The sequence below is a fragment of the Hyla sarda genome, chromosome 1 (assembly GCF_029499605.1).
Source record: "Hyla sarda isolate aHylSar1 chromosome 1, aHylSar1.hap1, whole genome shotgun sequence".
Lineage (NCBI taxonomy): Eukaryota > Metazoa > Chordata > Amphibia > Anura > Hylidae > Hyla > Hyla sarda.
Genome location: NC_079189.1, coordinates 494,333,968 through 494,348,838, shown reverse-complemented (window position 1 = coordinate 494,348,838; position 14,871 = coordinate 494,333,968). Strand labels below are relative to the sequence as shown.

At 42.4% G+C, this 14,871-nt stretch overlaps 1 protein-coding gene across 2 annotated transcripts in view; it reads left to right on the top strand.

Annotated features, from left to right (window-relative positions):
• Positions 1-14,871, top strand: part of COMMD10 (COMM domain containing 10) — a 458,728-nt gene that overhangs the window by 250,814 nt on the left and 193,043 nt on the right. The window contains exon 6 of one of the 2 annotated variants that reach the window (XM_056537405.1): positions 13,077-13,143. The exons of the other annotated variant lie outside the window; for it this stretch is intronic. Coding sequence (XP_056393380.1) covers positions 13,077-13,143 — 67 coding nt within the window. The remainder of the gene's footprint in view (positions 1-13,076; positions 13,144-14,871) is intronic. 2 annotated transcript variants of the gene reach the window in all.

The following is a 14,871-nucleotide window of genomic DNA, read 5'->3' as shown; positions in this document are numbered from 1 at the left end:
CTCCTAACTGTAGATCTCTTGATGAATGAGATAGTAGAGCGTAAGCACCCCCTAAGATAGGCTTTCAACGTTTCCCACACCAGTGTCGGGGACCCCTCGGGGGTATTAGCCTCAAGAAATACCTGAAGTTGATCAGGGATTCTATCATTAGGGCCAATCTGATCCAACCAAAAGGGGTGGATCTTCCATCTACGCGGTGTGCCAGAACCGACCATGGAGACATCAAGCAATAGGGGAGAATGGTCAGATATAGCACGCGGCTCGTAGGAGATCGCGGTGACCTGAGACATAAGTAGCGAGTTACCACACGCCAGGTCGATTCTGGACAGCGCATGACGTCCCAATGTGTGACATGAGTACTGTCTAGTATGTGGGAACCTTTCACGGTATATGTCCACCCACCCCACCTCCCCCAGAAATGAGGAAAGGGAATCCCCGCCAGTAGCCAGGACAGTACCTCTAGCGCTATGACGGTCTAGTGTGGGGTCTAACACCATATTAAAATCGCCCATACAGAGGACCCGTGCTGAGGGATATGCAGCAGCAAAAGTGACAGCCTTATGCAATATTTCCATAGAGGCAGGGGGAGGATTATAGATGAAAAGAAACACATACGGGACATTGTTCAAGTAAGCATGCACAAAGATGTAACGACCCTGAGGATCCCTACGGACCGCGACTGGATCCCATCTCACCAATCTACTAACCAATATTGAAACCCCTCTAGAATAGGACGAATGGAAGGAATGATAAGACCATTGGACCCAAGGCCTAGACAAAAGGTGGGCTCTATCAGGCGTTAAATGGGTCTCCTGAAGAGTAACTATATGAGGGCGGTGTCTTCTAATATGTGCAAATATCAGGGCACGCTTGCGCGGTGTACGCACACCCCTAACGTTCCATGACATCACTCTAAGACTCGCCATAGTAGAGCATTGCACGGGCATACACATACAACAGCCACACACCAGACAAGATAAGACAAGGACGCACGGGTCTGCTGACACATGACAGATAAGCAATCAATGGCCGAACACATTCACCAGATAGCATCTGAGGTAGAGTATATATACAAAGCAACATCCCCCTAACAATTATATAACCAGTTAACCAAAGAGAACATAGAACAATGTATACTTGAAGCCAATCAGGCATCAGAAGAGCAACAGCTCCATCTAGTGGGGAGAACCTGCTTACATATGCAAAAATAGAGAAATTGACCTATACAATATATGCATAGATAGTAACCCAGAGGTAGGGACAGAAGAGAATGTAAGTCGAGGGCAGACCAGGAGGGAGCCCCTAGAGAAAGGAAAAAGTCCAAGCATCAGAGATGAAGATAAGAGAGACGAGGGAGAGATTTAGAATGAAGAATGGCTAAGGGAGGAAGGGCAAGGGCAGCTGGGAAGGCATAAAAAAGGGGGGAAAGGAGAAGAAGAGCCAGAGGCCATTGGGAGAAAGCAGACGAATAAAAGATAAAGTAGCATCAAATCCCGCTCGGGGGAGGGCACAAGAATATATACAAGTCAAATTGCACATATGCGGGGGGAGAGGGGGGGAAGGAAGGAAAGGAAGAGAAAAGGAAGGGAAAGGCGGACATGGATTGGGAAAGGGGTAGGAGAGCCCAATAAAAGGGAAGGGAGGTGTGGGGAAAAGGGAGGGAGGAGGGGGGAAGGGAGGAGGGGGGGGGGAAGGGAGGAGGGGGGGGGGGGGGAAGGGAGGAGGGGGGGGGGGGGAAAGGGAGGAGGGGGGGGGAAGGAAGAAGGGGGGGACGGTGTAGGTGAGAGCAAATATGCCAGGGTACATCCCGACCAGCAGCTATCAGAGGGGACGTGTATATTGCGTAGGGTGGAGAGTCCAGGGAGATAAGACACAGAAAAATAAAAACAAAAACATTTCGGCACCGACATCCTGATATCATCCACAGTATGGGTTATAAAGGTAGTCCAGGACAAAATTCACTGCATGTCCCTGAGCGGACATACCAGAGTGTCAGGGAGCTGGAACCGAGCAAAGGCGCAGCAGAGCGTCCGACATGGTGCCCAGAGCATAGTCCACGGAACAATCAGGCGGTCAGATAGTAACATAGGTCTGCCACAAAGACCAGTCCCATGGATCAGGAGGGGGGGGGGGTGGAATATATCATCAGGGCCTGGGGGAAAAGGTGGAAGTCCAGGGGACCAGTTGGGAAGGGGGCATCCAGGTATGGGAAAGGGGCACAGTACCTGTTCCGTGGCCTAGAGGTCCTGAGCTGCAGCCATTCATGAAGAGGGAGAAGAAATAGAAGAAAAGGGCCCTCAGAGCCATCCCAGTCCGAGTGCAAGATAGCAGGTCACAAGTCCATAACGGGAGGTCCCGGATCAGCGCCGCCCGCGCAGCCAGTCGTCTGCCTCGACCGGGGAGGAGAAAAAGATGGCTCGATCACCGTCCACCACCCGGAGGCGTGCAGGGTAAGCCATAGAATAGGGCACACCACGCTCCCTCAGCCGAGCCTTCACCGATGTGAAGGAGGCCCTCTTGCGCTGCAGGTCAGATGAGAAATCCGGGAAAATGGACACCTTAGCATTGTGCACCTTGATCTCAGGGAGTCGTCTAGCAGAACGGAGAATCATGTCTCTGTCGTTACAGTTGAGAAAGCGCGCCAACAGCGGGCGCGGGGGTGCCCCAGGAACCGGCGGTCTAGCAGGAACTCTATGAGCCCTCTCCACAGCATAGGCCGCTGAAAACTGAGCGTCCGGGAAGAGTTCCTTAATCCAGGTTTCAACGAAGGCCCCGGGGTTCTGGCCCTCCGCCCGCTCAGGTAGGCCAATCACCCTGATGTTATTCCGGCGCAGCCGGTTCTCTAAATCATCATTTTTCTGCCAGGCGCCCTCCAATTGCTCCTGCACCTCCCGGAGGGAGGAGGGCAAGGGCTGCACAGAATCCTCCAGTGTTGAGATACGGGACTCCGTCTCCGTGACCCGCTCACGGAGAGTTTGCATGTCCTGACGCAGGAGGCCTACGTCCACCCGCACCTCCTCCAATTTGCCGGTAAGAGATGTCCTACAGTTCTGTATGGCCATGAGAAGGGTGTCACTAACCTCCCACAGAGTCGGTTCAGGAGAGTCTGGGAGATCAGGCGACAGGCCCTTCACCCCTACTGCTGCAGAGCGCGCTCCGGCCTGTCCAGCGCCATCTTGTTTTTCAGCACGGGCATAATCTCTGAGCTTCTCTACCGCCGTGCGGTCTTTTTGTTTAGCTTGATCCGGTTGAGGAGGCATATTACGGGTCCTCAGTCGGGTTCGTGGGGTCAAAGTCTCCAGGATTCAGTCCAGGATAATGAAATTGCAGGTCCTGAGCGGGAGCACTTACTCCATGCGACCGCTCATCTCAACCGCCAAGCCACGCCCCCCTATAAAATTCATTATTATTTTTTATTTCTGCCCCTGAATTACTTTCTTTTATAAAATGATTACCAATTCAGTTCAGGAAAGCTGACTGACAAGAAAATATAGCTTTCCAACATTACAGCTCCTAGCAGGGTTGTCACCTGGCAGATCTGCCTAGTTATGCTCTGATACATCTGCGGCTCTCATCTCGCTCCATAACTAAGCAGGTTTGTTGTTCAGGAAAGCTAGATGACAACTCCTGTGGGAACTGTAAAGGTGATACATTGCACTTCTCATTTTTCCCTGAAACAGATAAAACTAAGCTGTAGCTTAGGGCAGCATTTACAAAGTGTAGTTTATTTTTATTTTTAACCATTATTGGTTTCTAAAGAGGCTGTCCCATTAGGACAACCTCATTTCTTATACCCTATTAAGGGTGTCCCGTATGTGAGCCCTATAACAAGCACTCCCATTTTTTCTTTAAATTTCTTTTTCTCTATTCTATATTGTAAATTCTATGGGTGAGATTAATCAAAATCTGTGCAAAGGAAAAGTTGCCCAGTTGCCCGTAGCAACCAATCAGATCGCTTCTTTCACTTTTAACAAGGACTCTGTAAAATGAAAGAAGCGATCTGATTGGTTGCTATGGGCAACTGGGCAACTTTTCCTTTGCACAGGTTTTGATGAATCTCCCCTTATATTGATCTTGAAAGTGACTAAACACTGATATATTCTTTGTTTGTATTATTTACTTAACTGTGACTGAATAAACTTCTTTAAGTTGATAGAATATTAAACTATCACTCGAGTTCTCATAAAGGGTTACTCCAGTGGAAAACAAATTTTTTTTTTTAAATCAACTGATGCCAGAAAGTTATACATATTTGTAAATAACTTCTATTTAAAAATCGTAATCCTTCCAGTACTTATAAGCTGCTATATGCTCCACAGGAAGTTCTTTTCTTTCAGATTTTTTTTTTTTCTGTTTGACCACAGTGCTCTTTGCTGATGCAGGAGCAAATTCCCATAGCAAACCTATCCTGCTTTGGACAGTTCCGGACATGGACAGAGGTGTCAGTAGAGAGCACCGTGGTCAGACAGAAAATATATATTTTTTTAAATGTTTTCGACCGGAGAACCCCTTTAAGAAAGCAGAGGCAGAAAAAGAGTGGCCACACTGCAAAAAAACTACACTGTAAGTATTAGAGCTTACTATAAATATTAGGTCTCATCCAGTACTTCATTCACAGCTTATACTGTTCATTACTATAATGGCTTTCATGCTGCTACTTAGGGTATATGCAGTGTATAGGTGATTTCATAGCAGCTAGCCTTCGCTCACTAGCTTAGAGAAAATTGGAGGTGGAGCCTGAAGTTCAAAAATCTAACAAAATATGCCATATACAAGTAATATAATGGGCAGAAATACTGCTGTCCCTTATGTAAACTCACATGACAGCTTATTCTGAAAAGTTTCCTGAAATGACAGCTACACTTTAAGGGTTGGATCACATGTGACACATATTGCTGCATATTTTCTGCATCTGATTTTGCTACCCATTGACTTAATTGGATAGAAAAATATGCAGCAGCCGATACGCAGCAAAATGCGGCACATGTGACCCAACCCTAAATTTGCATACTTCCAATGATCTCTTTCTCGCTATATATATCATTTTATTTATTTTTTTAAACTCCTTTTAGTGTGTATTATTTTTAACTGGAAACTGAGTGTTAAACTAAAGACCTACTACTGTTAACATACTAAAGACTATTAGTGCTAAATATTTTAATGCTATATACTGTATAGTAAGGATCATGAACTCAAAGATGTATAAATGACTGCAATTCTATTACAATATTCGTACCAATAATATATTCGTATAACTTAGTTTGAAGGAGTTCATCTAACCCAAGTCTGTACTAATGTATTCCGCTCGTGTCCAAATGGCATTATTTGAGTTTTAGTTGATTGCTTTGCATGAGAGATCTCTCTCGCCTGTCATGCAGCATCCTGCCAAATTGGGGCAGCGCCCATGCTTAGCATAATACATCAGGAAGAAGGTCAGTGCATATCAGAGCTCGGACGCCAAGCCTGCTTTTCTCCTTCATGTGTAGATTATTCATTCTAACAACAGGAAGAGACCAGATATTGTGTTATCTTCTCCTACATGTTCAGATTGGGGAAGGTCACTACTGATTGGCGTATGCAGGTCATGATAGTTAACCCATTCAGCATAATGTACAGCTTTCCTTCTCAGGCCAGTCATACTCCTGTCGGAGCCAAACATGTTATTTATTATCTGTTGCTTATATAGCAGCGGTATATTGAACAGTGTTTTAATCCATGTTATTACCATTCACATTATCCCTAACCACTATGAGGTTTACAGAATTCCTAATGTTTTTAGAAAAAAATCCTTGCAGACAATGACCACAGTGCTCTCTGCTGTCCTCTGCTGTCCATTTTAGGAACTGTCAAGAGAAGAAGAAAATCCCCATAGCAAACATATACTGCTCTGGACAGTTCCTAAAATGGACAGCAGAGGTCAGCAGAGAGCATTGTGGTCATGACATCAGAGAAATCCAAAAAGATAAGCATTTCCTCTGTAGTATATAGCCCCTAAAAAGTACTGGAAGAATTAAGATTTTTTAATAGAAGTAATTTACAAATCTGTTTAACTTTCTGGCACCAGTTGATGTAAAAAAATAAAAATAAAGGTTTCCACAGGAGTACCCCTTTAAATCTATTTATATTATATTCCTGTTTATGCTCCTAAAGCCACAGCTTTCTTACGGGCTTTTGTAGATAGATAATCCTACAAGGCGAGTTATAGAATTTTAAGCCAAACCAAAGCTTAAAGGGGTACTTTTTTTTTTTTAATCAACTGGTGCCAAAAAGTTAAAAATATTTGTAAATTACTGCTATTAAAAAAATCCTAATCCTTCCAGTACTTATCAGCTTCTGAATACTACAAAGGAAATTATTTTCTTTTTTGTACACAGTGCTCTCTGCTGACATCTCTGTCCATTTTAGGAACTGTCCAGAGCATCATATGTTTCTATGGGGATTTTCTACTCTGGACAGTTCTTAAAATGGACAGAGATGTCAGCAGAGAGCACTGTGCTAGTGATGTCAGCAGAGAGCTCTGTGTTACAAAAAGAAAATTAATTTCCTCTGTAGTCTTCAGCAGCTAATAAGTACTGGAAGGATTAAGATTTTTTTAATAGAAGTCATTTACAAATATTTTTAACTTTCTGGCACCAGTTGATTTAAAAAAAAAAAAAAAAAAGTTTTCCACTGGAGTATTCCTTTAAGCCAAGTCAGTAATATCTTGCAGCTCTATTTAAAGCGTACCTGTCAAAAAAAAAAGTGATATGTTACTCAGGACCCAATCCTGATCATGTGCATATAATTTGTATGTGTCTCAGACCTATATATCCAGAGATATACGCATTTATCTGTTGATGAGTTACTTTTTCATTGTGCAGGCTGGAGGGGGCGTGTCAGTCTGTCTCCCTCACAGGAGCAAGCCTGGGCAGTCAGCCAATCAGTACTCTCTACTCTGTAACCCTTTCCTCTCTGGTTTTATGCTGTCATGTTACACAGAGAAAGATACTTGGAGCTTTCCTGCAGTAATCAGAAGACATTATGATGAATTCATAACAGGATAAAATGTATAAATACAGTAACCCCCCGACCTACGATGGCCCCGACATATGATAAAATTGACATACGATGGACTCTCAGAGGCCATCGCATGTCGATGTCAGCATCGACATACGATGCTTTTATATGTCGGGGCCATCGCATTAACTGCTATCCGACAGCGCAAAATGCTTAAGCTGCTGTCGGATAGCAGTGTAATGTGCCCCAGCAGGTTCACTTACCTATCCCCGCTGCTCCGGGTCCACTTCGCGATCCTCCGGTGTCTTGCGCATCTTCTCCAGGGTCCGGGCCTTGCTTTCCGGCGTCGTTATTATGTCACTACGCACGCTGCGCCGGCGCAGCTGCGTAATAACGTCACCGGAAAGCAAGGCCCGGACCCTGCAGAAGATGCGCAAGACACCAGAGGATCGCAAAGAAGACACCGGAGCAGCGGGACAGCATCGGGAGCCCCTGGAACAGCAGCGGGAGCGGTGAGGACCTGGTCCGGAGCGACGGGGACAGGTGAGTACAGATGCCTATACTTTACATTGCATGGATCCCTCAACATACGATGGATTCGACAAACGATGGGTCGATTGGAACGAATTACCATCGTATGTTGAGGGACCACTGTATAACAATAGATCTTTATAAAATTAGTGCAAGGATTTTTTTGATAAAAGTACAGCATTTTTATGAATACATGTTCTATCTGTTTTATCTTCTCCTAGTAAAGCTGGATGCTAATCAGCATAGCTGTCACTATGTGTGTCATTCATCTTTCACAGACTCCTGAATGTCTGATCAACTTCTTTGTCATTCAGGAGTCCGAGAAAGCTTTGACTATTTCAGCATGCTGGGAGTTGTAGTTTAGTAACAACTGAAGCTGCAATGTTTGTAAATAATTGTGTTAGAGCAGTGTTGCCTCCAGCTGTTGTAAAACTACAGCTCCCAGCATGTCCACACATCCTTTATCTGTAGTTTGGCATACACTCAATAGAAATCTCCTATACTGGATACCGGTATGCTTTACAGCCGGTATCCAGTATGCTGTAAAATCAAGACTAGTCTGTCTGGCTAAAAGACAGGCGACCCCTAGTGGTGGCTATTTTGAGCTTGAATTTCAGATGAAAATTTACTTTTTTTTTTTAACAGGTGTATATTGTGAAATGTCATATTATAATGAGTCCTGCAATGTATGAAACATTTTTTTAACAATGACAGTGCCTCTTTAAAGAAGTTATCCATTTTTTTTTTTTTTTTTTTTTTGTTTCTGCCCAGGCTGCCACAATAAACTAATAAAAAAAAAAAAATTACCTTACCTTCTGCCTCTCCACCGTTGATATTGGTCTACTGTCCTCCGGTCCCGATCTTAATTTTGGTTTTGGGGCCCGACGCATAGCACTGCATTCAGCTAATCACCTGCCACAGTGATGGCCACCTACATCTCATAAATATATAGGACTTCTGCATCGCAGTATATAGGAATTCTGCATCGCAGCATGCTGCAATAAATAAAATGTACATTTGGCTGTACTATAGTATATTTAGTCATTGTTAAAATCTGCTTTCCCCATCACTTCTTATGCTGTTCTCATAAAGGATGCCATGAAGCAGGTAATAGGTCCCCTCCATCTTCCATGGTGATCTTTTGCAGAGGCCCCAGATTTGTTACATTACATACTGTTCATTCAGCTAATGGTTGGAATTCGACTACTGACTTGGTAACTTACAGAATACATTGGAATGAGAGGTGTTAACCCCTTTTAGTCTGGGAAGCTGTGTTGAGTTCAGATATATATTTATGAAACCAAATTTCAAACAAGACCATAGTTTTCATATGTCTAAATTTTAAGTAAAAAAAAATCCATTGACTAGACGATAAATCTCCTTGCTGTCAGGGTTCCCGTGTATTTAGCTTTGTCTGAATCTGCCAAGGGTTGAGCATTGCGTTACACACCACAGAGCATGTTCACTGAAGTATTTCCAGACAATTACATTTGATGCACTTGCCACCTCCTTACATATCGGCATTGTATTGTATGCTTCTACACATGCTTTATCTGAAAAATCCCAAGTAATGTAGTGTATGTAGTCTGGACTGCAGTAACTCCAGGCACCATAAATGGAAAGATAGTTAAGAAAGCTTGCCCCCCTATTGTGTATTTCTGAATTTACTAGGTCCCATGGCTTAAAAAATCGAAAACATTGTTGTCGTGCTGCTTCCTTCTGTCTGGGTAGGCACAATTTTGACAGCTCTGCTATATGGAATAAAGCATTCTGGCGAGCATACATCGTAATCCATGCATGACTGGTTTTATTAATGTAAGAATTAAAAGAAATGTGCTTGCTTTACTCTTTAATTCAACCCACATGTGATTTCATCTCTTTGGCTTTTTAGATTTTATCATAGAAAATCCATATGCACTGAGAACACATAGTTCTTATAAATGCGAGCCAACATCAGCATTGGAATCCTATACGTGAAGTTGTACATCAAAGTTAACTAAAGTTAAATATTGAAAAGCATGATTAGGATAGATAAGTGATGTAAGAAGAGTTTACATTACTCCGCACTGGTCTGGTGGATCCTTTATTGCTACAACAGTTTGTTCTTATGGCGAGTGCTCAGCTTCACTTAGGTGGTTAGATTTCAGAGGACTGTATGAATTATAGGCAGTACTACAGAATAATTTGTTTTATATAAAGAGACAACATGACTAGGTGGGAAAGTCTCTACTGCTAGACTTCTTCAGCTTCAATATTGCAGCTATTTTGAAAAATGTATACTGCTATGTACTCTACTGCACTTGGAAAGCCATTAGCCATCTTATGTAGACTTGAATGGAGAAAGCTACACATGTGCATAGCTACCTCTCCATACAGGCTATGTCTCTATTAGACTGTGAGTATAGATTGGTTTCCAGCACTTTTTGGGTAGGTACATGTTAAAATAAAAAAAATAAAAATCAAGGATCCATAACTCACCAAGTTCTGCTAAAAATGTTTCTTATCAAAGTGTCAAATATAAAGTATACAGTGTGTGTTTCGACAAACAGTCCTTCGGTGGAAGGCAAGGTCTTTTTGTTAAAACAGGTACTGTATACATTTATATGTGAGACTTCAATAAACAATGTTTCTAGCAGAACTTGACTTTTCTAAAAGACTGTGGGACCCCGCCTTTCAGACATTTATGACATGTCCTTTTAATTTCCCACTTAGAGCCAGGGCAGGGACGCTGTCGCTTTAAAACGTCCGCGCGTATGCACGCTCGACGTCACAGACGTGTCCCTGCGTGGCTGCTAAGCAGAAGGAGATCCCGCCGCTGAGAGCTGCAGCTTCAGTTGCGGACGCTATGAAGGTGGGGTAGTGCTGGTTTCCGCTGGGGATGAAATGTGTATTTTATTATGGCAGAGGGGTGGGGGGCACTGTAGGAGTGTGGAGGACGACAGGGGAAGGGGAGGATGGGGGGCTGTAGCAGTGACTGCAGGAGTGTGGAGGATGAGGGGCTGTCGCAATGTGGAGGATGCGGGGGGGGCTGCAGGAGTGTGGAGGATGGGGGCTGCGGGATTGTGGAGGATGGGGGGCTGTGGGAGGATGGGGAGCTGTAGCAGCGTGGAAGATGGGGGGGGGGGGTGCGGCATCCTCCACACTGCTACAGCCCCCCATCCTCCACACTGCTACAGCCCCCCATCCTCCACACTGCTACAGCCCCCCATCCTCCACACTCCCACAGCCCCCCATCCTCAACACTGCTACAGCCCCCCATCCTCCAACAGCCCCCCATCCTCCACACTCCTGCACCCCCCCCTAAATAAATAAGCCCTACCCTGAAAATTAGCCATAGTGTGTTTTTTGTGACTAAAATTAATATAAGACCCAGTCTTATTTTCTGAGAAACACTGTTTCACACACAGCTTTAAAAAAAAAAATAATAATTTGACTGATGTTTTTGACATTCTATAGTGAAATACAGTAAAATCTCTTTGAGATCCTTTGACCACCCAAAATTGCACAAACAATGGGGGTCTTCTCAATGGAGATTCAGAATTCATGTGGAACCGATAATTGGTAAAAAAATTAAAAAAAATCAGCTCTGGGTGGGTGGGAAGGTCTTCTCGATGTGATCATTTGGAAAGGTTAAACTGAATTAAACATACAAAAAAATATATTTTTCCCTATGATATTTCAGTGGCTTTTGTTTTTTTGCGGGTCCAGCAGTGCCTTTTTTTTTTTTTTTTTAAATAAATGTTTTTACACAGTTGTTTTTTCCATAGTCGTCTTCTCTATAAGACTTGCAGATAATACAACTACTTATTCATTCTGCTCAACTGTGTAAGATCAAGATAGAAAGAACTACTTTATGTGAAAAATTAATCACGTCCATCTTTACAACTTAAATTATTTTAGTGCAATGTAAAGTGGTCTGTATAATACACATATAAGGGTCCATTTACTGGAATCATTCTTCACTAACACAGATATTCCTCCGAGGAAAGCAGCTTTATTAAAATCTTCGACATAAAAGCTGAACATTTATGTAATTCAGCATGTGAAAAATGAGATTTGTACCTACGCACTATTATAGGATGAAACAACCTGTACTTATCACCACTTCTGATCTAGTTACTTTATAAATACATGTATTATTTACTTACATGCCCTTATACATCAACTAGATTGATGTAAACAGTCCAGCATTAGCAGTATAAAGTTGTTTGCCAGTGATTATACAAACCTATTCACACTATGACGGCACAACACAATTGCCATCATGACCACAAAATAAGTCAAATAGTTAAACTACCTAAATTTGAGATTCCTGTGTGTATGTAAAAGATACGTTCATCTTATTGTAATTAAATAAAATTTGTTGAATAACACAGTTTAAGGCTTTTTTTTGCCCCGACTAAGGGTGCATTCACACCACGTTTTGTACATACGGGTGCCGGATCCGGCGGGGGGAGGGGCAAACCGGGCGCTCCCGTACCCCGGCCGGATCAGCCCGTGACTCCATTTACTTTAACGATCCGACCAGAGTCAAACGGTGACTCCGGTCAGCTCAGTTTTGACCCGTATGCGGTTTCCTGTCCGGACCTAAAACCCTAGTTTACTACGGTTTTAGGTCCAGTCCAAAACCACATACGGGTCAAAACTAAGCCAACCGGAGTCACCGTTTTACTCCGGTCGGGTCGTTAAATTTAATTGAGTCACGGGCTGATCCAGCCGGGGTACGGGAGCGCCCGGTTTACCCCTCCCCCCGCCGGATCCGGCAACCGTATGTACAAAACGTGGTGTGAATGCACCCTAACAAGGAACACCGTAATGATCTATAATTTTCTATTATTTTCCCATTGTCATCTCTGTAGGACGTCATCAGATACTTGGGGTCGTTCTTAAGAGACTTACATTGTCTCAAAAGCTTGCTATTTGACATCATTTGTTATATTTTTGTTAAAATATATAATTTTAGAAATATTTCTAGTTTGTTAATTTCACTGAGGGTTATAAGACTTTTTACTGCTGTTTAGCACAAAATAATGCAAAACTACGGTATTTACCTACTTCAAGACAATAGTAATAGCAGCTTTGGAAACCATTACTTACTTGCCTCTTTGAGAGTAGAAGTTTATCAACTTGCAAATGTGAAAAATGTTAAATTCCCCTTTAAGATGTACTTGTCATTTCAAGTAGCCTTTCAGGGTAAGATGTCATGTATGTGTACAGAAGATGTAGGACTGTTTCTGACAACTATATAACTTAAATTTAGCATAACAGTTCCAAGCCCCAAGTTTTCCATGGGCTAGTGCATTGGTGATGACTGCCTGTTATGATGTCTTCTATATACTGCATACAAAGAGAAGATCCTTCTTCCCTGTATCTCTATAGCACACCCTTAGAAATAGCAGCAGTATGGAGGACATTACAGAGGGGTACTGTGCTTTTAAATTCATTTGGCTATTTCAGTGTTGCTGTGTGTGGTTGGGTGGCGACAAGTCAAAACCCACACCTCTTCTTCTTTTAACTAGTGTCCTTATAATTAATATTATATTGCAAGTGAAATCACCAAATCTATCAGAGCAGATTGGTACGATGGGAAGCCACTCACCAAACACTGAAGGACAGGCAAGTACTTTGACTCGGGCCGTTGTGTCATGGGATACATCTAGTCCCTCTGGGCAGATTGTATCCTGGATGTGATATCTTGTTGTATATATTTGGGAACTTTTGTCCCCTGGTCTTTATTTTAGCAGCATAGCTTTGGCGTACTATTGCTAAGAGGCCCTTATCTGGGTCAAATGACTGATTATAATTCATAACTATTATTATAATATTTTAGAGGTGTTTATTAAAAGTTATATTTTATGCACACTCCCCCCATTTTTTCCAATTTAATTTTGGGAGCTGATTAATTACACTGGTCCGTAGATACCACATCATCTACCTGTATATCAAGTACTTTGACTCAACACAGAATCCTTGTACTTTTTCTATTGATAGTACTGACAACAAATGCGCAATTGCGTCTGCCTTAATAGACAGGTGGGAGATCCTTCGGGGACAGGCAGAAAACAGCATGGTTTTTCTTCAGCTGCTAGACAGGAGCAGATTCTCTGTTGCAAAAGTTTCTTTTGTTTTCTAGCCTGGCATAAAATAAAGCAGCATAAAGAATGAAAAACAATCCAGTGTGTTTCTCATTGCTTGATGGAGGGATTTTTATGTTGTTGAAAATGTAACGAGAACAGAGCAGAGGACCCGGTCCAGCTCTCTTCGGAGCCAAGACTCCAGTGGGCGGGTGGTATTGTGATTAGTTCAGCATTAACATCATCCTCATCAGTGTTTGCAGAGAAGAAAGATTTTGCCAGCGTGAATTTGGATTTTTACCTTGTATAGAGATAAACACATGTGTTATGCAAATATATTATTGTCATTTTATTTTTAGAGGGAGAAAAAAAATGATTGTTATAACCAAACTGGGAGAAATTGGAATATTATTGGACTCCGCTCAATGTTTAATCCATCTGCAGCCACCGCACATGTAATTGTGTTTCTTCAGATTTAAAATGCGTAACTTAAAACTTGGCAAAAACAGAAATAGACTTCTTGACACAACAATTGGAAGTATGCTTTATATAAGGAAGATTGGAGTTATTTATAAATGCTCAATAGCTATGCATTCACAGCTGGCCAGGAGCACGGCAGGGGAAGTTATTACTGATAAATCGGTGGGCTAAATAGATCTAGTGAGTAGGTACGTTCTGAACAATGCACAGAAGCGGCAGCAAAGACAGGTAAATAAGGGATGTGTTGCTGATAAATAGAAGATATCAGGATTAAAATCTAATGCTGCTTGTAGGGCGATTCATAACATGCTTTCCCTGTATAATAGAATCCGCCCATACATCATGCGCTGTATATCTCTGAATGCCTGCTCCGGGCATTGAGTTTTAAATCATGAAAGTTATAAAGGAGAGAGAAAGTTATATTAACTATTTAACTAATATTTTAACTTCTTAGTTTATAAGCAATGTTTTTATGTATTATTATTTTTTTTTTTGGGGGGGGGGGCGGAATGGTAGTTTGGTGTAATAGATCAAATAGATATATCGGTGCAAATTTACCAATGTCAGGTGTTCTCTCTCAATAATATTCCTTTCCAAATGTCCTTTTAGGACATATGAATGTCACAAAGAAGGGGTCTCTTGCTCTGGATCCACATTTAAGCCATAGCAAACAGCCAATCTAGGCATTCCAGTCTGTTCATATATGCCACTCATTTTAGTTGCTACCATGTAATTATATATAACCTCCAATAACATTATATGGCTGATCACAACTTTCCCTACTAGTAAC